We start from the raw sequence: 24,165 nt of genomic DNA, 5'->3' as shown, positions 1-24,165 counted from the left end.
CAGGGTCTTAAATGAAGCTTAACAATAACTTTCGCGTATTTAAAGGCAACCGGCTCCGACTGGTTGTTGTACACCATGATGGTTATAGTGTCAAAATGTTTTTTAGAAATTGCCACATAGTCGAGTTTGTGATGTTGCATATTAACCATCGTGTTATTTTCGCCCTGCAAAGGGACCCATCTCAACAAAGGTGAATAACTGTCCCGACCCTCTGCGGTTCTACAATATCGCTATAAACGTAGAGTGTATAAAATCCGCCATTAATATCGGGGCATGTAGGGTCTGGATCCACCTGCCTTTGCACATGTTGTACGGTCTCTAAAATCCGTTGTAATTTACCAGTACATTTAAACCTAGTATCATACTCAGGGGCTTTAAGAAATACTTTTCTTCTAAAGTAATCCGATACCAGATATATATTTGCATACTCTTCAACGCTGCTTATAGATTTGTTGATGGCCTCGATCACCGACGCTACGGTTGGGTAATAGCCGTGTGGGAAAGTCAGGGGAAAGGTCAGGGCATCCTGAGGGCGCTTTATATGAAATTTAACCTCGGACTTTGTAAATGTATTCCAAGTTCTAGGGTACTGTATTTCCGTTAGTGCCACCTCCCAGGGTCTTTTCAAATCCACTGGCTTTGCCAGTTTCACCGTATAACTCGAAATCTGATTGTCTGGGAACATGTCCTTCGAAGCATTGGATGGTAGCGTCATATAAAAAGGTGAGTTCTCCATCTTGGCGTTTCCAGCTTGACCTCACACACCGTGCAGCGAGCTGGCCAGAACCCAACTGTTAGATTTCTCGGGCCACCCTCGCCATTTGACCAGCGCCTGTATCTGGCACCGATCCCTTTCCGTTTCAGAACCTTTTCGACCCTGTACACCCTGTTCGGATCGTAGGGAACCTTCTGTAACTCTTCGTTGTAAAAGACACCTGCTACCTTTTCACCATTGTAGTCCTTTAACCTGTAAAAATATACCCCCTCTTTAAACTCAACACTTTCCACTATGAATATCTCATTGCTGGATGTCTGTTGGTAGCCTTTGATGAAGACACCTTTCAACTTTGAAACCCTGACATGATCCCCTTCTTTTAAAGACGGTTTCTTGAACTTCGGCGTGAGACGCCCACCGTACACCGTTCTCCACACCATTAACGAATTATCCCTCGTTACCTCAACGGGGGCCATTTTGATTGTCCTGTGGTAGGTGGCGTTATAAACATCTATAAAAGCCTGTAGAACATCCACGTATCTGTAGGTGTTGTTGGCGGTGAAATATCGCCACATCTTTGACTTTAAAGTACGGTTAAAACGCTCTACAACCGCAGCCTTTACCTCTGTGTGCGTTACAAAATGTTGAACAGCGTGCTGGTTTAATAATTTTTGGAAAGGTTTGTTTAAAAATTCCTTTCCGGCGTCTGTTTGTAGTTTCTGAGGCACGCGACCGCGAGCAAAGATGTCTTTAAAAGCAGATGTGATGCTGGTACCACTTTTATCGTTTAATGACTCTGCATAGGCGTACTTGGACAAGACATCTATGACGGTTAATATATACATGGAGCCATCGTTATGTTTTGCTAGATCTTTGAGGCTGATTATGTCAGTTTGCCACTGATAATCGAGCTGTGCGCTAACAACGGTGGCCCTCCTCTTAAAGCGTCTCCTGGCCGGTTTGTGGAGCGAATAAGCCTCTTCCCCAGCTAACCATGTCTTCACACTGGCACGTTTTACGGATTCATTTTCAGCTCGAGCCCTTCTAAATAGAGCTTCGGAGCCTCCGAAGCTTCCAACCCCCTGTTTATCGTAATAAAACTTCCTTAAAGCCGCACCTGTCATGCTGTCACCCACCATCACCATGAAATGAAAGACGCCTGTTTTGTGTAAGGTCATTTTATTAAACATAAAAAACATAAAAGTGCGGCTGGGCTACACAACCAGCGTGTATTTGACATTTTGTGATACATAGCTTATAGATGTCAAAACGCTGGACCGCTGTGGCCTTTTTACAATCGTATACATAGTACAACACCCACTACCCATGTTACTCAGAGCATGTCCTTTTACAAACCCTAAGCGTCACGAACTTTGATATTTTTATAGCTATACTCTCAATAGCTCTAGACATGACTTCCAGCTCCCCATGCCTATAACTCTGAACGCTCAGGATACTGACAGAATTCAAGAGTTCATACAGTTCTAGGTAGGACAATGCAGAACCTTTATTTGGGAGATAATCTTCAGTCATGTGCTCCAAAGCCGCGTGTATCCCAGTCACCCGTGAAAGTCTTAACTCGCGATCGTGATCTTTGTCCGAGTTCCGGCATTTAACAGATGCGTTTAGCCGGCCATTGATACACCACTTGGCGATACACACATGACTGCTGCATTTCAACAAGGCTGTAGGTTCCGAAATGTTCAGATACCGCAGAGTCACGGTTGTATTTCAGCGATTCTTTCTTTAACCAGCACAAATATCAATCTCCCGATACAGATGTAGCCCGGTGTAACTCATAGACATCTTGCCTCTCGATACTCGGATTCCCCGCCTAAAAGTGAGTAAGTATGGAGCGTTAATTAACACATTTATGGTCTGCTTTATTTATTTATTTATTTTTTAAAACAGCTTTCGTGGGGCTAAAGACTTCATTCTTCTGTTTTTATAATAAATGTCACACATTCGTCTTTCTATAACCCTTTCTATCATACTTTTGTCAAAGTGGGGACACATCCCGTGCATACGGTCGAGTTTGAGCAGGGCTCAGCAGCGTATCGGATCTCATTGACAGCCGCAGCCAAGACCTTAATCATATCACCGTGGACACCTTTCTTCTCAGCTGACAGCCCGTACACCACCCTTAACAAATTATATACCCGGTGAGGGTCTAGCCGGCTACAAATGTGGCAAATTGTTCTTGCAATGTACGCCTCGTGTAGACATTCGTGAGCCTCCTGCTGAGGTTCATTAATTTTATACCCGTAACAAAGGTCATAATAATCCCGTTTAACACACGTGTTCACAACGGTCGCTGCAAAACCTTTAACTGGCCATATGGCGTCATAGGGAACGCCCGGAGTTTCCTTTTCAAAATCGCGGCTATTGTAGGTGCAAACACATTTCTTACGAGGCTCTTTGTTCTGGCTTGTAATACTTTCAGACTGTCTGGAACAGCATAAGCAGTAAAAATTTACGGCGTTAACCTTAGGCGCGGACCCTTCTAGAGGCTCCCTTTCTTCAGTTGCTTTCTAGGTTTCAAACAGAAAGCACAAGACACATTATTAGTTAAAAGTATGACACCAGAGTATACATGCATAAAAAAAAAGAAGAAAATGTCTTTACAAACCTCAACATTCTCGCCACACTCAGAGGCTCCTCTGAAATCTTGGGAGTCGCAGAGGTCCATCGGGGTAGAAACATCGTCGGAGCTTACAACTGACGGCTGTACAACAACGGGGTCCTCCTGGAATCCCATGTCTTCATAGATGGGCGAATTTGGTGGTGCTACACATACTTCAACATCTTCAACGTCGATGAAGTTCGATGCAACACTTAATTCATCTGTCGAGGCATCGCTGTCACTGCTGGCCCCCTTAATAGGGGATATCAGGGTCGACACATCCTTGGGGTTGAGCTTTTCAAGCCGCTGGCAAAGTTCCTCTTGAAAACCAGTAACATTGGTATCCTGGGTGTCAGGGACAGCCTGTTGTGCATTCTCATCGATCATAAGAGGTGTTAGGGTCCGGTAATATCTACCAATAGTGTTCAGGGCCCCTGAGGAGGCGGCTTTTCTGACGATCGGATTGTATCTCTTCATGGCGCCTTGACAAGCTGTTTCAGCATTGGTTCAAGTTTGACAGCCGGTTCTAACCAGCTCCTTATATGCAACATTTAAAAAAGGGTGGGCTCTACTCTGCAACACCATGAGGTCACAGACCACGTGACACCCCCATGCACCCACGTCACTTCCGGGGAGGGCTTTCAGGGACACCGGAAGTCCCAGCCACCGGAAATGACGTCACTTCCAGGGGGCGGGATAACTGTCACTTTTAATATGGTGATAAAGGTATCCCTTCCTACTACTGACAGCCTGGCAAGGGTCTCTACGTGTAGCGGCTAGACCTCCACCAGGGAGTGGTGATTGACCTGCCATACTCCAAATAAGGCCCTTTGCCTGCGGTTGGAACCTGCTTCTTGGACTGGATGTTGTGAACAGAAACCATAACTATAGTGGACTCGCGGGTGGAGAATGATCTAAATAAGTTAGGTTTTTTTATATCGCACAATAAAATGTTGAAAATTATAAGCATCTAGCATTTCATGGTGAATGTAAAATGAAGGGTTATATTCCAGAAAGGGAAGGTCATGAGACCCTTCTGTTTAGTTATCTCTCTTTCACCAAGTGTAGGTGCATGGTATAAGTCATGCAATATAAGTTACTAACTGGGTGGGTTAAAGCGCCACTTTGCTGTATACTAACCAGTGCTGACTCTTGCAGTACACACGGGTGGCATGGGAAGTCAGGAGCACCGCCCTGATTGTGGCATATGCATGAGTTATAAATTATTTACTTGATTTTATTTGGTGTTTCTGCAAATTGGTGTGTATCCTATTTAGTTGTTCGGGAGATCAACAGAAGTTTTTTTTATTCCCGAAGAAGGTGGAGGCAACCATTAAATCCACAGAAACATGTCAACCAGTACTCATCAGCCACACACTGCACATTTATGAATGAGATATTGCTTCATGATTGTACACGCAATATTGGGTATGTAGAGCTTTGTTAAAAGACCTATTGATGTGTCTTTTTAGTTCTTCCAGCAAGGTTTTTGTTAAGTGAAATGTGCTTAATTGAATGTCTCTATTTAATGTCATCATTTTATAACATCAGCTTTAACATGAAGAATATCGGTATCTACATGGGCTTTCAGTGTGTAGTACAGTGTCTTCTGTGTACAGTAATGTTATACAGTAGGGTGTCTAACAAAGGCTCAGAATAGATTTCTGGCAGATATCTGACAGACTATCTGGTGAAGATCATGACTGGGTAAGTAAAATACACCCGCATGCATTCCAGTGGAAGGCAAAATGATAACTTGCCAATATCCCATTTGCATTCTCATGTGTGTATCACAGTAAATTTATTAAAGATTTTGCTACCAAAAAGGAAGCACTGAGAGAACTTATCAGGAGAAGTTTGTTTGGTCTGAAAAACAAGGGAAGGCATTCGAATTGATAAAGTCTGAAATTGTGGAGGTGCCAACGTTGAAATCATTTTCTATTAATCAGGAATGTATCATCACTGTGGAACTTCCACAACAGTGTGGAAAGGAGGGATGGAGTGTAGTGGAGTGTAGTGGTTCCTTCTCGTATTCTTAATGACACCAGAAGAAGATCTGCAGACACAGAGAAGGAGTTGTTATCATGGGTGTGGTGGAACATTTCTGCAGTTACATATGGGGGAGCTTGATTTATTTTGAAAACCGACCCCAGGATTCTTGTAGGTACTTTATCTCCTGGTGGGGGATGAAATGCCACAGCACACATTGATAGTTTGTGCAGATTACTTTGTGTCCATGAGGAGAATTCTGAAGATTTTGGAGAGGTGGACCTGATGGTCACCACAATAGATCTTGTTTCGGGACGTTTTGTGAGTATCAACTAGAAGATGTGGAAGGCAGAAGAAAGTGATTAGTTGTTAAAATGTGTAAAGAAATATTTAATGCAGGAGCGATTCCTGCTCATTTGTTTCCCTTTTGGAAGATAGCTGAAGAATTGAAAGTTTAGGGGGATTTGTTGTTTAAGGAAGGAAAATACATAGGGCCTAGTGGTTCGGATACCGCATTTTGTTATTAGCACATGAAGGCCATTTGGCAATGCCTTCTATAAAACGATTGATTACGATGAGTTTTTGGTAGCCAGGCTTAGATGTGATGGTGGATAAGGTAGTGAGGGAGTGTGAGGTATGTGCCAATAGAGTAAAGATGTTAAGGTTGTGTCTACTTTCTGACGTCCAGTTATTTGGCGAAATTCCTATTGCAAAATGTTCTGTTTGACATTTCCAGACCTGTTTATTCCTCAGTGCTAGATGTTTGTTTGGCCCTGGTTTGGGTTAACTACCATTCCAAGTGTAGAGGTGAAGTGTGTTGCACAGGCTACCACAGATGCTATCATTTAGTTTATTTCATAGACATTTTCACCAGGGAAGGATATCTGAAAGTGATAGTCACTGACAATGGTGTGTAGCTGAAGTCAAGGGACATGGCAGGTTTTCACATATATTATAACATTTGCCATGGATAGTACTGCATTATGTGAAACACAAGGTAATGGACAGGTGGAAAGGTTTAATCGTGTTGTGAAGAAAAGCATTTTGTGGGCACGTGGGTTTGGGTGTGAATGGAAAAACAAGTTGAGAGATATGTTTTGGGTGCATCAAATCACTACCCACACCACCAATTAGGTCAGTCCTTCTTAAATTGCAAAAGAACAGGAATCCTGTTTCCGAGCTGTGTATGTGGTGGTTTAAAAAGCAGCAAAAGGTGAAGGAAGATGTTATTAGAAAGAAGGAAGTGGCTCTAAGGGTGGAAAAGAAACAGGAGAAAGTAAAACACGCCTATGATTCGAAGTAGAAGGTGAAGGAACCTACGTTTAAAGTAGAAGATTAGGTAGTGATTCTCAAAACAGGTATTCTTGGTAAAGCTAGACAAAGTTTTGGAAAAGCTATGAGAGTGATCGAGATCAACAAAAACAGTGTAGTCACAGAAGACATAAAGGTATGGACCGTCAGAAGAGTAGCAAGGTTTAGATTTGAGGAAGGACTTCAGGGAGGGAGTTTTACTACTAGTTCTGACACATCACAAGAGGATCTGCAGGTGGATCAGCACGGCCATCGCTCTGGATGTAGAGGTGGAGGTTGTGTGATTGGAAACACAGACTGAATGTGTGGCATTGTGGGTCAAGGAAACAAGTCGTAGCAGAAGACCACCTGTTAAATATGTAGACCATGTACAATATCCTCTAGAGTGGAATGGTTTTTGTTCCGTTCACCATTAAGGCATATCTGTTATTAATGTATTTATTTATTGTTCTTATTTTCGTTTTTTAGGGGGCTAAATATATTGTGTTTGCATTATTCTCGCTTTAATTTTGAACAGCAAGAGTGTTTATCTTTACGTTAAGCCATGCATGTGCCTAAGTGTATTGTATTCTGGAATTTAGGGAGATTTGATCCTTAGCTTCCTGGGACACGGTTGTGGGTATTGTGCTGCACTTCAATAAAACCTTTACACTTGCATTTCCTAGATTCTGTGAATTTAACCCACATGCTGCTTGAGCAGACCAGGTGAGGCCAGGACTGAATGTCCCTCCTCCTTCCCCCTCCATACAGGAACATGAGTGACAGGTGGATCTTCACAGAGAGCAATGAAGGTGGCAGGTAGGAGTGGTGTACGACAACCGCTGCGGGTCATCAGGAGGGGACAGCACCTGAGCTGCAGTACGTGTGACAGCCTTACTAAACTTATACATTAGCTTGGCAAGGTGGGGGCACAGTATGAACCCCAGCTGCAGCCCGATAGCCACTTAAGCAGCAGTAATGAGGCGAATGGCCTATTACCCCACTCAATGCACACTGCCACTGGGCAATCCTTTATGGGAATGACACTTCTAGCATTTTAGTGGCTAAAGGAGGCTGACACGATCCGTCTTTCTCTTTAAATTGAATTTATTTTGTGCATCATTTACAAAAGCTACAATAGGACAACAAAGGCCATCCCTCGCCCAGATCTACAAATGTGTCAGTTGAGAAGCAACGATCTCTTTCAATGTATAGAAAATTAAATACATTATAATACATGGCACAAGAAGAAACAAACCCAATTGTTGACAGTAGAAAATAGTTTTGTTCTGGCTTGCTTGGATCTGATGCTCTTATCCACATAACTCAGATTAGATATATGTACAACCCATCATCCCTCAGCTGTACTCCCTTTACTTTATTATCATTACCTATAGTATAATGTAGGGGCAGAGATTTGCAGATACTCTCACGAATAGAACACTGATATTGGTTTGGCGTCTGCGATTTGGCAACTTCACATAAACAATTATGTTGCATACCTGGGACTTATAAATGTCTCAAGGACTCCAGCTATACTAACCAGAAGCCTGTACTGTGCCTCCCAAAAGGTCACTAAGGCTTTCCTAGCCAGGCACACAGTGAAGGCTCATTTAAATGAAGGGGATTCATGCACCACCAATTCACTGCCATGCACTTCATGGAAGCACTCATTTGGTAGGTTTGGGATATGCGTTGGAATGTAAGAAATCTCAGCATTGTAGCAGCTCATCACAAAGGATGATGATTACAGAGAATGGACCAACATCTTTACAGAACGTAGCCTACCTCTTCCACAGTTCATGTTCAAAGTACCGATGGTCATGAATATACATTTGGATATTTCCAACCAGGATCATCACAACAGCCCTGGAAAGGATAAATAACATTACTTTCGACATTAAATGTACAAACCTACAAACTATTGTGATCAATAGATCATCATCTTTGTAAAATATACTAAAGCATCTGAACCTTCATGTATCTTCATGATATGGTGGTAGTCGACATTAAACAGCCGATATATATGCCAGATAATATTAAAACTTCAATATTGTGTTAGAACACCTTTTGGGAATGGGAGACACGTGTTCAGCTTAGGCTATGCCTTATTTGCTTTGTCTGATAACATACCAAATAAAGGAATGTTTGGTATGGTCTGAAAGAGTATGCCGGTGGAATTTCAAACCTTCCATGTGGTGGTTCACTCTGCTGATTGCCAGGTGACACTGCATACATCATGGTACTGGATCTTTCCGCAGCCTTCCACACCATCTTCCACCCTATCCTTATCCTGTGACTGCCTAAAGCCGTCATCCAATGTCGGCACTTCACAGATTTTGCTCTTGCCTGACGGGCTGCACCGAGTCAGTCAGCCCAGCCCCCTTCACCTCGGATGCTGTCAACCTCATCTACGGAGTTTCACAAAGATCTTCACTCAGCCCCACTCACAAGCATCATCCATGCCCAAGGAATTCACATCATATCCTATTCTGACAACACCCAGCTCATACTCTCCCTTTCCAAAGATACCAAACACTGAGGCCAATTTGTTTGCCTGCATGACTTAAGTCACCAGATGAATGAAAACCAACATTCTCAATCTCAACACAGACAAGACAGAAGTAGTAATCTTTGCCAAATGCACCTTGCTCTGGGACTCCACCCGGTGGCCTGCTGAACTCCGACCCACATCACTACTGCTACCCCATGCAAAGAACCTCAGAAAAGTAATCAACAACCAACTTATCATGATCGCCCAAGTGAATGCAGTCTCTGTCTCCTGCTTCCACACCCTCAAGATGTTCAAGAAGATGTTTAAAGGGCTTCACACCAACACTCGCAAAGCAGTCACCCAAAACCTCATTACCAGCAAGTTGGACTATGCCAACACACTCTATGCTGGAATCAATGCTCATCTGAACAGAAGACACTAAACCATACAAAACACACCCTTAACCTCCCACCCCACTGTCACATCACTCCGCACCTCAAAGAGCACCACTGGCTCCAATCCACAAACGAGCACTCTTCAAACTCTTCATGCACACATACAAAGCTTTACACAACATTGGCCCACGTACCTCAACAACCTCAAACTTCCACAAACGTACTAGAAATCTCTGCTCAGCCAGACTCCTACTTGCACGCACCCCACGCCTATGCAGAAGCAGATCAGGCGTTTGGGCTTTCTTCGCCTCGCTCCCAAATGCCTGGAAAAACCTGCCCCTGCATATCAAAACCACCTCTTCAGTACCTAAATTCTGCAACAAACTGAAAACCTGGCTCTTTGCCTAGCACTAGCTCGGCCCATACAGTTCCTACTTCAGCTCCAGCATACCTTTCTGGGTAAGTTGTGCACTATACAAACAGACATAACATTTTGAGACAGGGTTATTTTTTCCAAACACACTTCAGCCTCCCAAAGACTCAAGATCAGGGGACAGGCACATATAACAGGATTCCACCATCCTAGGACTAGATTTTTCATATTATGCCTTAGGTTGGAAGCCGTGAAAAAGGAAAGTAATGGTCACCATGTGTTCTAGTTGACACATTCTGCAGCACTGATTAGGGACTGCTGCATCAAGAAGTTCCTAATCAGCCCTTGGGAAAAAATTTCCTGGAGACCAACTGGCTAATTTTAAGAGAAAGAGGAATGACCTAGTAGTATACAACAGGGACAAAGGAGATGCCTTACCTCTTAGAAGCATACAGTTTCCAGGCTGTTGCAATGCCATTAGCAATCCTCTCTGAAGGGTTATTGTGCAGCAGTTCAGAGGCCTCCTTGGATTTCCCCAATACATTCAACACATGCCTGCAGGACAAAGAGGTTGCACTGGGTGAACACTCAATGACACTGGAAACCTCATGTTGCAATCACTTTATTTCAACTGTCCCAGGCATTGCCTGCTCACAAATTAATATTTTTAATTCCCACAAAACTAAAACTGGCATAATTAAATGGATACCTAATGATGTTGTTCTGTTTCCCAAACTGTAATAAATGTGGATAAATGTACACCAACTTCACCCCTCCGGCCATTATTACTGGTGTAAATGATAAGCTGAGGCAACTAGAGAAAGGCCTTCAGACACTTACATTTGCAGTGGTAATACCATGCAATAACAGGGCAGATACAATAACAAAGTGATGCAGTAACTGCAGAAGCAACAGCCTGTATGCTTCCCATCTCTCTTTCCAGGGCCATCCTTCTGTGACCCCTCTACCAAGTCAGGAAGGAAATGTCACTTATATTCTGCAAGACTTTATATATTTACCTTTCTTATCAAAGAGGTTGGTGTAGTTCTACCCAGTTCAGACTGTTGTGTAAAAATCATAAAAAGAGAACATGCCTGCCAGTCTTTATTACTCACATGCTCAGGCAGACTTGGGGGGCTTCTCAGTACAGATCACCAGCACCACCCTCTCCCTACTCCACCACCCCCGTTTTCAGCATCCCAACACTCCTAATTACTATTTATACTCTCAAATTACCAACAGAAGCCCTCTATCATACTTAAACAAAACAACTTTAGCTACCACTTCAAAATAAAAAGCTTCAAAACAACCCCAGCTGTGCACGGACCAGGTCCCTTTTAGCTCTTCAAGTGCATGTGTCTTTCTGCATCTATTCTAGATTGCACTATACTTCTTAGTATTCCTGGCAGAAGAACATATGTGATTGTGCATACAGGTCCTAAGGTCCAACTGGAAGTTACTAGACATGAAGCAAAAGTTTGTGGAGCCATTTACTATTAGTGTGGACCAAGTGGTTGAGTAAATAGGTTCCAAGGAGGGGGCAAGAGAGTGTCTTTTCTCTGTACAGATTGGGGAGAAGATGCCTGTGTGTTACCAGATGACTCTGTGTAGAGGGCAGGAGCTACCTTACCATTTAATTGGAAAGTTAAGAGATATGGAAAGAGGTAGCTGTGGTGTAACATGCTGAAGGATAGTAGATGAATAGAGGTTTGTGGTGCTCATGTGGCAACCATGGGTCTACAAATGTGAATTTGTAGCCTTTGCTACAGATGAGCTTGTGCTTGGGAGTGCCACATGAACTAAATTCATTTTTTTTTAAAGGACAGGAGCAAAACTATAGCACAATCTCCACAAGGGCCATAAACTGGTCAATAACCTCCCCAGTTTTGAGTGTGACCTAAAACAATTTCTACTTAAAGGTCTACAACGAACAACTTGGGGAACTCAATTGTCTCCCCCCAAACCACTTGAACTCTGTTAGTGAGTTTGGCAAAGATGTCTACGTATATGGTGTTGCCGTAGTCTAGTCTTGTGGTAATGAGCGTTTGTGTTACATTCCTGTGGGTGTCCAGTGGAGACATGTGAAGATTTTCCTGAGCGTCTCGCAGGATGCATGTTGCAGCTGGCATTGGTGGGAATGAGTGTGGGTCCTAGGGAGTCAGGACACTGGGTTGGGGTCCACAGGGAGGTTTGCTTGCCAAACAGTAACACTTCAAGCATTCTGCAGCTGCAGGAATTAAAGAATCCATTTGAGGCGCAGATGGAAAACACTTGGGGGTGAAAACTTTGCATTCAAAATAATGCAAATACCTTAGTGGCACTATCAGTAGCATTATTAAAAGAAAACTCTGAGTATAGAAGATAAAAAACATTGTCCAGGGGTACCATTAGAGTAACCTCAAAACTATTGCTCCAGACTCAGAGTATTTTGCTCTATGAGCCCCTTAGATTGTGGACTGAGAATGATAGCCAGTAAATAAAGCAGATTCAATTTCAAATGCCTTGCATATTGCCTTCCAGAAACACAACAGATAGCCAGCACCTATATCAGAGATGATTATATGAGGTAATCCAGGAAGATGAAATGTATCTCCTGAAATGGACAGGGACACTTCTTCAGCTGTGTATTTCATTTGAAAGGGAGAAAAATGGACCATCTTTAATAATGTGTCTACTGTTACTATTGTCACATGATATTCTTCAGAAGTCAAGATCATCTGTTATGATTGTTGGACCATTGGTAAAGGCTGCAGATAACCAAAAGACTTAGAATGCAATGATGTAAGTTGAGCGCAAATAGTGTAAAAAGAAAATGATCATGAACATCAAAATGAACACCAAAAGGATGGTAAAACCAAATACAAAATTATCTTAATCCCTTTAACCAGAAACAGCAAAGTCATGACACTAATTCTATCTAAAATTTCTTACCAGCAGCAAAAAAAGATTGCTACAGAAAATACAATTCGTTTCACCGAACTAAGGGAGTAGTGAAGATCTTCTAAGTTTCTTGGATTCAAGCTTCCTTGTGTCATCTTTACTCTTTCCAAAAAAGACTGAAATGTTCTAAGAACTCATTGTGGAGGAATTATTGAGTGCCCATAAGTGAGTGCAGAGTCGTCTGAATACTGGGGGCACAAAACACCCACTAACACATTTTTTTACCTGGAATATGTGCAATAACAAACTCATACCTCACAAAGAAGAATGCTCTTGATGTTCTGTAAGAGTCTTAAAAACACAAAAATATCATCAAGGTTCAATATGGCAAATTGATCAGTATATCAGAAACTAATGAATCGATAACATGCTGAAAAATAGTAGAAGCATTACACAATCTAAATACCATCTCTGATAAACAAAAGGCCCTATTCTGAACACGCTGACCAAGACTGCATCCAATACTACTAAACAGAGAAGTGCTTCTGAATTAAAAGAAGGGAAGGACCACCCTAGGTCAGGGCTGAGAAACATCGTCCTGTCCTAGAAAAAAGATGCAAAACAAATCTTCCAAGAACAAGTTAAATGATTGCATATATGGTATCACGTAATTTACCTTTTAAGATCTTTGTGGAGGGATTCATTTGAGGGATTAGTTTCCTCAATACAAAATTGATAAGTCTGATTGTGTTTAGGCAAAACAAAATGTACTTGACAATAAACTGGAACTGCAAAAACATTTACAATTAGGGATGGCTTTCTACATGTCAAATCCTACGGATTTATGTATTATCAGTAGAACTCTTCCACACCAACGTACTCAAAAGTATCTTAATCAAAACATTGTTTAAGCAAAAGAGTCATGTTTAGAATATTAAATATGTATTTCTTATATATTGGCCATAGTCATACCTTGCCCAGTTTGATAATATACTGCCAGGTTTGACATGTTTATTAAGCCCTTTGCAGTCCATCTAATCATCATAGTAAAAGCCATATCTCTAGATCCAGCTCCTATATTCAGAGTGCTCCATAATCTGAGATTTCTTTCTCACTCTGTCCACCTACAAATCAGGCAATAAAGTAAACACTAAGGGCCAAATATAAAAGAAAGTGGCGCATCACAGCTAACAACACCATGCGTGTGCCGTATTTACAACACAGTGCAAAATGGCAAAAATTAGGACAATAGCAGAAACATTTAGGATGCTATTGTGGTGCTAATCCTGCAAAGTAAAGGGAGGACCATTGAAAGTAATAGGCAGGTCATTTTAATGCCTGCTCTGAGCTAAAAATGGTGCAGTGAAATGTTGTACATTTAACTGCGCCATTTGTACGGGCCTCCCTACGGGAGAACGCCCCCCTTGCATACATTATGCCGGGCGCAGGCATAATGTGGTGCAAGGGGGCTCAAAGTGGAACAATGCAAGCATTGCACTACTTTGTCATTATGGCGAAGGAGAATGGCCTCCTTAACGGCACATTAGCGTAAACCAAAAATGACGCTAATGTGGTGCTAAGAGGTGCTAGGGCCTTGTAAATCTGGCCTTAAATATCCACTCCATTCTGAATTGATGGATCCAAGCTGTACGGACATCCTGCCCTGGAGTGTTGAGTGTATGATACTTGCTATGCATTTACAATTCAATAGTTCCTTATACATTTTACAGTGCTTGTGGCCTGTACGTAGGGCAGCAGGTGTGCTCCGAAGCAAGCTCAGCCCAAATCACCAAGCACCAAAAGTGTGCGGGACATCTGAAAAACTCTATTAGAAAAAAATGTTTTCAAACTTTCACAACTTTGCCGTTAGCACCGTAGTGGTGTACTTTCCTTTGTAATATTGAGATTTGTCAATTTCTCACTCATTTGTTTGCTTCCCAAATCATACATGTGCCCTTGTAAACCATTCAGTCACCTATGGGCTTTTTGGCACTTGTTAGACCTGACTGCCTTCGGGTGGTCACCCCTAACTTTTGCCTGCCTCCCTCAACTTTTTGGATACTTTTTTTTGCTGGTTTTAAGACTGCGCACTTTACCACTGCTAACCAGTGCTAAAGTGCATGTGCTCTCTCCCTTTAAACATGATAACATTGGATCATACCCAATTGGATTATTTAATTTAATTTACTTATAAGTCCCTAGTAGAGTGCACTATATGTGCCCAGGGCCTGTAGATTAAATGCTACTAATGGTCCTGCAGCACTAATTGTGCCACCCACTTAAGTAGCTTCTTAACCATGTCTCTCAGGCCATTGCAAGCAAGGCCTGTGTGCGCAGTTTCACTGCCAATTCGACTTGGCATTTAAAAGTACTTGCCAAGCCTAAAACTCCCCTTTTTCTACATATAAGTCACCCCTAAGGTAGGCCCTAGGTAACCCATAGGGCAGGGTGCTGTGTAGGCAAAAGGCAGGACATGTACCTGTGTAGTTTGCATGTCCTGGTAGTGGCTAAATTCGTTTTTACACTGCTGTGAGGCCTGCTCCCTTCATAGGCTAACATTGGGACTGCCCTCATACATTGTTGAAGTGATAGCTGCTGATCTGAAAGGAGCAGGGAGGTCATATTTAGTATGGCCAGACTGGTAATGCAAAATCCTGCTGACTGGTGAAGTTGGATTTAATATTACTATTTTAGAAATGCAATTTTAAAAAGTGAGCATTTCTCTGCACTTAAATCCTTCTGTGACATACAATCCATGTCTGACTAGGTTCAGTTGACAGCTCCCTTGTGCATTCACTCAGACAAACCCCAAACACAGGATGCTCAGCCTCACTTGCATACATCTGAATATTGAATGGGCCTTCCTGGGTTGGGAGGGTTGGAGAGCCTGACACTTACATGTCAAAGGACAGTAGCCTGCCCTCACACAAAGATTGCCACACCCCCTACTGGGACCCTGGCAGACAGGATTGAACTGAAAGGGGGACCTTGTGCACTTCTAAGCCACTCTTTGAAGTCTCCCCCACTTTAAAGGCACATTTGGGTATTTAAACAGGGCCTCTGCCCCTACCAACTCAGACACTTCCTGGAGAAGAGAACCTGAACCAGAACCTGCAACCAGCCAAGAAGAACTGCCTAGCTGCCCAAAGGACTCACCTGACTGCTTTCGGAGAAGGACTGCTGCCTTGCTGTTGCCCTGCTACCTTGCTACTCTCTGGCTGTGCTGAGAAGTGCTCTCCAAGGGCTTGGATAGAGTTTGCCTCCTGTTCCCTGAAGTCTCAGGACCAAAAAGATGTCATTCCTGCAAGAAGAACTCCCTCTGTAGCGGAAATCAACGCACAGCCGTCAGAAAACGACACACAGCCTGCATTGCGGTGAAAAATTCACTGCACGCCGAACCGGAACGACGCAGCCCGACTTCGCAAGGAGAAGATCGACGCAACGCCAGAGTAGCGAATGGAAATTGGACGCACGGCCCACTGGATCGATGCACAGCCGAGCCGGAACGATGCAGTCCGACTTCCTGAGAGGAATCGACACAGCGCCTGCTGTGCAGTACAATTTTCCACGCAACGCTCACCGGATCAACGCAGCCCCTGTGACTTCGTCCTGCCAGCTGCGGATGTCAATGCATCGTCCTCGGGGCATCCGAAAACCCCGCAACCCGAAGAGGATCCAAGACCGAGCACCGGAAATCGATGCAAAGCCTTCCCTGCGTGAAAAATAAACGACGCAACGCCATGTGCGTCTGAGAAATCGACGCACGCTTCCCTGTTTTCCACACAGCTCCTCCTCTGTGGTTCTTTGCAGAGATTTTGAACGCAAACCAGGTACTTTGTGCTTGCAAGAGACATTTATTGCTTTTAAGAGACTAAAGACACTTTATATCCTTTTTACACTGATATCTCAACATATACTTATTGCATCTTAATCGTTTTGATCTGCATCTTACCAGATAAATATTTTATATTTTTCTAAACACTGTGTGGTGTATTTTTGTGGTGTTCTACTGTGTTATTGCATGACTTATTGCACAAGTACTTTACGCATTGCCTTCTAAGTTAAGCCTGACTGCTCAGTGCCAAGCTACCAGAGGGTGGGCACAGGATAATTTGGATTGTGTGTGACTTACCCTGACTAGAGTGAGGGTCCTTGCTTGGACAGGGGGTAACCTGACTGCCAACCAAAGACCCCATTTCTAACAGCCCTGAATAACAGATGTTTAACATTATTATCCAGTGGTGCTCATTCTGTCGATCTTCTGAGTTGCCCACTTGGATTTGAACCTTTGACCATGAGTTCAGACACATATCTTTCGGTGGATGCTTTTTTCCATTGACTTCCTAGAACAAGACACTCCTGTTGTTGAATACATCCTGACTGGCCTCTGTAGGAAAGTCCTCCTTTTTGCCCTGGTCACCCCCAAACTGTTTGGAAAGATACTGGTGGTTACTGACTCTTGGCTGTGCCTTGGGTACTGCTGAATAGTCCCAGGGCCAGTGCTATGTGTAATGTGGATATGCAAATTGGGCTACTTATAATTGGTAGTATCAACCTACCTATAAGTCCCTGGTATATGGTAGGGCATGTAGGTTTAGGGATCCCAGCATAGGTAGTGCACCCATAGATGCACTGATGAGGTACCCAGTGTCATTTTAACAGCAGGCCTGCCTTGCTGGCTGATTTTAAACTGAAGTTATATACAAATTCGACTTTGAAATTATAAGCATATAAAAATTGTTTTATAAGCCCTGGTGAGGTAAAATAGCCAACATTTCTTTCCTTCACTGTAGTGAATGGGCTCCATAGCCTAAAATGGGGAGACTTTATTTTAATTAATAAAGTCCCAATTGGAGCCAGATATTTTGAGTGTGGTATCAAACTAATTGTTATAATACATCCCACATTGCCATTGTTAGATGTAATATAACTAGTTCAGGAAAAGAGTTTTAAAACTCTACCTGAAAGTTGCCAACTTCAGCTCTGTAGTGCCCTTCTCTGATTGGCCAGCTTCTGAAGTGGCCCTAGCTGAACACAAAGGAAGTGTCTGGGGGAGGAGATCTGCCTCAGCAGATGGTGAAACAGGATGCTGGGAGAGCAGCCAAACTGGTCTTCAAAGGAGGGAAGGACATTTTGAGCAGCTCAGGACCTACCCCATTTCATGCAACCCCAGAGAACCAGATGCCCACTTGATTAGATTAGGAGAGGGCAGGAGAGGGGTGTGTTAAGGATTTTTACCCACACCAGTGGGTGGGCTCAGCCAGCCCTAACCTCCAAAATTCAGTTTCAGACATGTTGAATTTTTAAAGAATATTGTTCCCTGGGATTGATTTTTGCCACAGTTTCTAGGAAGTGGTCGTCCAAGTGGGTAGTGGCCTGCCTATGATTGGACAGTCGCCCCCCCTCGCTTTTCACCCAAGGAGCAAGGATAAATATGTCAGAGCTGCACCCACACCTAAGATCCCTACAAGGAACAACATCAGAAGAAGAAGAATGACTGCTCTGCTGGACCCCTGACCTGCACTCTGAAGGACTGCACCAGCTGCACACTTGGGCTTCACCACAAAAAGGACTTTGCCTGGCTTCAACTGGTTCAAGAAGGAACTCCCTGCTTTCTACAGGTGAAAATAGCTAACCAGAGTCCCCTGCTTTAAATCCTGAAGAAATTGACCAGCTGACGACCACTGTCTAGCAGTCATTTTGGAGTCTGAGCTAGGTGCATTCTGGGAGTTAGAGTCCTAGCCCTCAAGGAGCAACTCAGAGCTTCTGGAACCTTGGGGTGAGCTGTGGTCTCCCAAAGACCTTCAAAGACCTTCTGGAGGAAGATGCAGAAGTTTGGAGAAGATTGGAGAATCTTTGGTTAAAAAGCTCCATAAAGGGAAGACCCACCATCGGGAGTCAAGCCGGCTTACGTCAACTGCGAACCAGCCTAACATGCAGGTTAGTTCTGCTGAAAAGCTCCGGAGCCGCAGACTTCCAGGATTTCACCGGGGGCTCCTGCAAAGGCAATCCAACAAGCTTGACTCGAAATTGGCTTGCTGGGGAGGGTTGTCCGATAACTGAGAGAAAAAACTCAAAAAAAGTGACAAAGTCCTAACGTAAAAAGTTGACCAGGACTTCCCGCACAGTTTATCTGAGGAGGGATCCACGGACGTCGGATAAAGGTTCAGCTTTGGCCCATATGAAGATTTCTGTCCTGAAAAACTGTCTAAGTCCGAAGGTGGAATTCTTCACCGTGGTCTCCGGCGAAGCGTTACCAAAGAGGGCTCCATGGAGGTCGGATCAGATTGGTGACTTCGTCCCACTGAAGAAAATCTTCAAGAAAAAGACTAAGGGAGTTATTCCAACTTTGGAGGAGGTGTTAATCCGTCCCAAAAGTGACGGTAAAGTGACGGATATACCACCAGCCGTATTACGAGTTCCATAGGATATAATGGACTCGTAATACAGCTGGTGGTATATCCGTCACTTTACCGTCACTTTTGGGATGGATTAACACCTCCTCCAAAGTTGGAATAACCCCCTAAGTCTGAAGGTAAACTTTTGACCAAGGCCTCCTGCTTGCTGTAGCCCAACAGGGCTCCATCGTGGTTGGCCTGAAACGTTGACTTTGCTCCGGTCGAGGTGCGACCAGATTTCCAGAGTGGGCCTGTTAGTTTCTAAGCTCTAAAAAAACATTAATTCTTTAAAAATGTATATCTCTAGTTCCCCTTATCCGATTGTATTTGTTTTGGTGTCAAATTAAAGACAAAAATATTTCCCATTATTATGAATTGGTTTTGGATTTTTAAACTGTTCCCAGTGTTTTATTTTATTACTGTTTTGTGATACTTGAATACTTTACACACTTTGGGCCTCATTACAACCCTGGCGATAATGCTCGCCCACCGCCGTGCTGGCGGGTGCCAATTGACCGTCGGTGCCGGAAGTAACCATACCGCCGTATCATGACCACAGAAACACACACCGCCAGTATACAGGCAGTTTTCACAAACCACCAGGGCGAACAGATGAAAATAGGTGGTCAGCAAAACAACACTGCCACGCCAGAAATACTCCGCCCACCGAAATACGACCCACAAGGCAGCACAGCGTTGTGTCAAGGCGGAAACGCGTCAGCAGTGTGGGGCTGCCTATTCACAACATAGGGATCCCTGCAGGGGTGACGTCCAACCCAGAGGAAGTTAGGGTAAATGCATTCAATGGGTGTGTGCAGGTATCCCTGTGTGTTTGGGGTGTCTGTGTGTGTAACTGTGTTGTCTGGGTGCGTGAAGGTGGTCCATGTTGATAATTAGGTTATGTGTGTTTGTGTAAACGTGTGTCTGGGCATGCTGTGAAGGGTGTGGGGACATGTATGTGTGTTGGTGGTGTTGTATGTGTGCATGGGAGGCGAATCTGCTGTTCTGCGTGAATCCCCCTATACCAATAAAGGGGACCGCCAGGCTTTTTGCAACGGTGTTACCACCTCAGAAAGCGTGGCGGTGCACCGAGTCATAATGACTGCGGCGGTATATGGCTCCAAAACTAGCTAGAAACGCCTACTGCGGTCATATTACGGCATCCGCACCACCAGCCTGCCAGCGGTGTTACCGCTGCTTTTGCGCCCACTGCCGGGGTCCTAATGAGGGCCTTTGTCTCCTAAGGTAGGCCTTGTTGCTCGTTGCCAAGCTACTGAGGGTTGAGCTGGGGGTTAATGTATTGGGACCTAACTGAATTTAGTGGGGCTTAGTGGCCTATTGCCAAGTGTAGGTACTTACCTGCCTTTACCTGTAATCCACTTTCCAACAGCCTCACTTGATTCACACCATCCCATTGGGCGAGGAAAACTGGTTTCAAGAGCAACAGATATAGCAGAAGTAGAGACTCTTGGCATAGATTTGTCTCTGTGTTTACAACTACCTGGCATGCTAAGAATATTTTAAACTAACTGAACCTAGGGTGTGGCTCCTGAATATCGAATCACCAATATCCATGGGACAGAATACAGAGGCCAAAATATCAAAAATAAAATATCAACAGGTAAGTAAGTCTAGATTTTCTATACCTAACTCCAAACATATGCACCTACACAGTACATATAGCTTCAAGGTACTTGAATGTGGAGTTATCAATAGTAACTGTAAATCTATACTTCCATTTATGCACTTACCTTTCAATATTTTGTCCATCGATATGCTGTCCTTGATACTTTTGGTGTTAGTATTCAGTAGTACAATCTGAACCTAGGAAGGCCACAAATTATATCAGGGTTTTCAGTAGAAATTAGTAATATTTTAAATGTGCCATCTGTGTAAGCTGCAAAGATTTATCTATGGGTGCAATGGGAGATATAAATAGCTGGACAACTCATCTTGAAAAGCACCAACGCTCTTGGTCTTAATAGACTAGGAAGTCATTTTATTCTTGCATTGCTCAATTCTCTTTCCCTCAAATTACCCAATCTAAAGAATGTGTGCATCCATTTTGGATACAATCCCTTCCCTACTCATTACTGTGAGAACTGAGATTTTGTTGTAAATATTTTGTTTTTACGTAACAATACTTATGTACTAATGTGAATTAATTTGGTTATAAATTTATGTTTACGAAAATTGTGATCTACTTAGTGGCCACCAGAAAGTAAAGGTTTGCATATGTTTTCTAATGTTAAATTAACACTGTGATGAAAAATATTCTGCCTCTTCAAGGGCATGTTCTCTGCTAAAATAAATGCTGAAATAAAATGAGTATTTATTTTGTGGCCTTTGCTGGGCTGAAGCAGACGCAATGCCACTGTGCAATGTTATCTGTATTAAATGTTTCTAGTGTATTCTGTTCTTATGACTTCATCGCCGCTGTCTAACAGGCTTCATTCATTATATTCGCATATTTGCTTGTAGTTATGTTTCTAACTCACGTTTTTCCCTCCAGGAAATGGTGTGGAGGAAATGTTTCCATATTTTGTAATCACTATCCTGTAACAGCGAATTCGGAAGCTGCCAAACAATGGGTCTACAGATGCAGCCCGAGAAGAGAATGTACAATACACAATTTGTATCAGTTCGAGTTTCGTCAATGAAGTAACGACCAATAATTAACTTCAGAGCTAACATTTTATATAATTTTGATATATGTTAACTTTCTCATTGGACATATTTTTCTCACCTTATGTTTTAGCCAATCACAAGAGTTTATTAAGTTTAATTTAATGTTCAGTCACCATTAGTCTGATTTAGATTTCCTTGGTACATGATGCAGATTATTCTTGAGAGACTTTCTGTCACTTTGACACTTCATGCTTTGCCAGACAGTCTACTGACATTCAGGTGTTTATTTTTTTCTGAGTTTACTATGTCTGCTCAATACTGGGTTTGCATAGTAACCTTATAGTCCAAACTCTAAACCATCTACCCTTACCTTGTTCCTGTTTCTGATGTTGCTGCCCCCCTGATCAAGTAGACGTTGTTGTTGATTACCTTAGAAATTGGGTAAATGAATGAATTGTGTATTGTTATTTGTCTTTTGTTTTTCAGATACCAGCTGCTAATGTTTTAATACTGCTGCTATTTTTGATAGCGCCATAGCTAGATGTTTTCTAAGTTTGGGCTACTAAGGCGGTCATTGTGACCGCGGCGGGCGGCGGTCGCCGCCCGCCATGAGGTCACCGCCAAATGGCCGCTCCGCGGTCAGGAGACCGTGGATGCCATTCTGGCTTTCCCGCTGGGCCCAGCGGGAAAGCCCCTGCAACATAGAAGCCGGCTCCGAATGGAGCCGGCGGTGTTGCAGGGGTGCGACGGGTGCAGTAGCGATTTTCACTGTCTGCAAAGCAGACCCGTCAGGCATTGCAGCGCCGGCCTGACGAGGAGCACTGCCCTATGATGCAGCATGTCACCGAAAGGTGAGTGAGGGCTTGTGCTTACAACCTTTTGGTTGTCTTGATTTGCAGAACTAGTAGATACTACTTCCCGCCTTTTGGAACTGTGTGTGCAATTTTTTGGTATATACAGAAGCAACACTAGCACAGAAAAAAACACAAATTCAATGTGAATTATAAATAGAAATACACAATATTGAATGAAATATAAACATATATACACATAACGAGGAACATCCACAAAAAGTGCCAGTCATTGGATAACGTGCCCTCATGGAGGATCATGAATAAAGGTATAGACGAAACGATTGAAGGCATCAAAATGACCGCGGGCAGAGGTTGTCCAAATTTGGGCCACAGCTTGGAAATATTTTTGAAACAAGAGATCTTTCAGGTTCCATCTGAATGCTGATAGACATGAGACGGTGCTCAAAGCCGGAAGAAATGACCACCAAAGACTTTCAGTTTTTCTGCCAGACAACATCGGGTTGATGAGCGTAAGGCCTTGTTTTGAGTGATGCAGGGCTTCTTGAACTGAGTTCCAGCTTCAGTGAAGAGCAACTGGAGCATTAAAAGCGCTGGAGTCTTGTGGTTGGAGGTATTGCACTCAGAGGCAAAACGAGCTGCAGTATTCGACTCAGCCTGAGAAAAGTGAGGTGTGATCTCGTTGATCCTGTAAGCATTATGTTCCAATAATTGAGCCTCAAGAGGTCAGGGGCTTGAACTAGGGACTTCAGATCCTGCTCAGCAATGAACTGTTTGATACCCAAAGTTGTTTCAGTGGGGAACAAATGTACCTTGCCATGGCACTGATATGGCACCCGAGCTTTAGTCTGTTGTCCAGGATAATACCCAATGATTTGGCATTGTCCACAATAATGTTTTGTTTGGTAGCGAGGTGGAATTAGTTAGTCCAAGACTGCAAATTAGGAGCTCTTAGATGAAATAAGCATGCATTCTATTGTGTTTCTTGTGAATCATGTTTTGGTGGAAGGTGAATCTCTATCTTTGAGAAGTTGCCCATGTTTTGGAGAAGAGAGAGGGCAGGAAATCTTGAGGTATAGCTGAGTGTAGTCAGCAGATTGATGATACCAGTTACCTTAATTCTCAAGGATGGTCCCCAGAGGTTCCCTGGAGATATTCAACTAAGTGCAGGAAAGAATGGAGCCTGGGGTGACTCCTTGTTGTACATTACCTGAACTAAAGAGAGAAATCCTGTATTTAATCATTTGGAACAGGTTGTACAGGTAAGAAATGATACAATTATGTAATACTACCTCAATGTATTCTTTGTCTTTGAGGATGCTGATCAGCAGAGAGTGACTGCCCAGGTCAAATGTGACAGAAAAATCCAGTAGCCAGAGGAGGCAAGAATTTCCTGTGTCGAGGAATCGCAGAGTATCACCCATAACTTGAAGGAGGACAGGTAGTGTGCTGAACCCTTTTCGAAAACCATACTCAAAATTACTAGGAAGACATTGACTGCAATGTGTTGACACATCTGGTAAGAAACTCATCTTTCTAGCACCTTTCTTCAAAAGGGTAATCCTGCA

General features: G+C 43.2%; 1 protein-coding gene across 1 annotated transcript in view; it reads right to left on the bottom strand.

Annotated features, from left to right (window-relative positions):
• Positions 1-24,165, bottom strand: part of LOC138282976 (glutathione synthetase-like) — a 309,854-nt gene that overhangs the window by 168,603 nt on the left and 117,086 nt on the right. Inside the window, exons 5-6 of the mRNA XM_069221064.1 lie at positions 10,318-10,434; positions 8,406-8,486 (exon numbers count right to left, since the gene is read on the bottom strand). Coding sequence (XP_069077165.1) covers positions 8,406-8,486; positions 10,318-10,434 — 198 coding nt within the window. The remainder of the gene's footprint in view (positions 1-8,405; positions 8,487-10,317; positions 10,435-24,165) is intronic.

Source organism: Pleurodeles waltl, chromosome 2_2, assembly GCF_031143425.1.
Source record: "Pleurodeles waltl isolate 20211129_DDA chromosome 2_2, aPleWal1.hap1.20221129, whole genome shotgun sequence".
In the NCBI taxonomy this organism is placed as follows: domain Eukaryota; kingdom Metazoa; phylum Chordata; class Amphibia; order Caudata; family Salamandridae; genus Pleurodeles; species Pleurodeles waltl.
The sequence above is the reverse complement of the archived record's forward strand: the minus strand, read 5'-3'. Positions and strand labels throughout refer to the sequence as shown.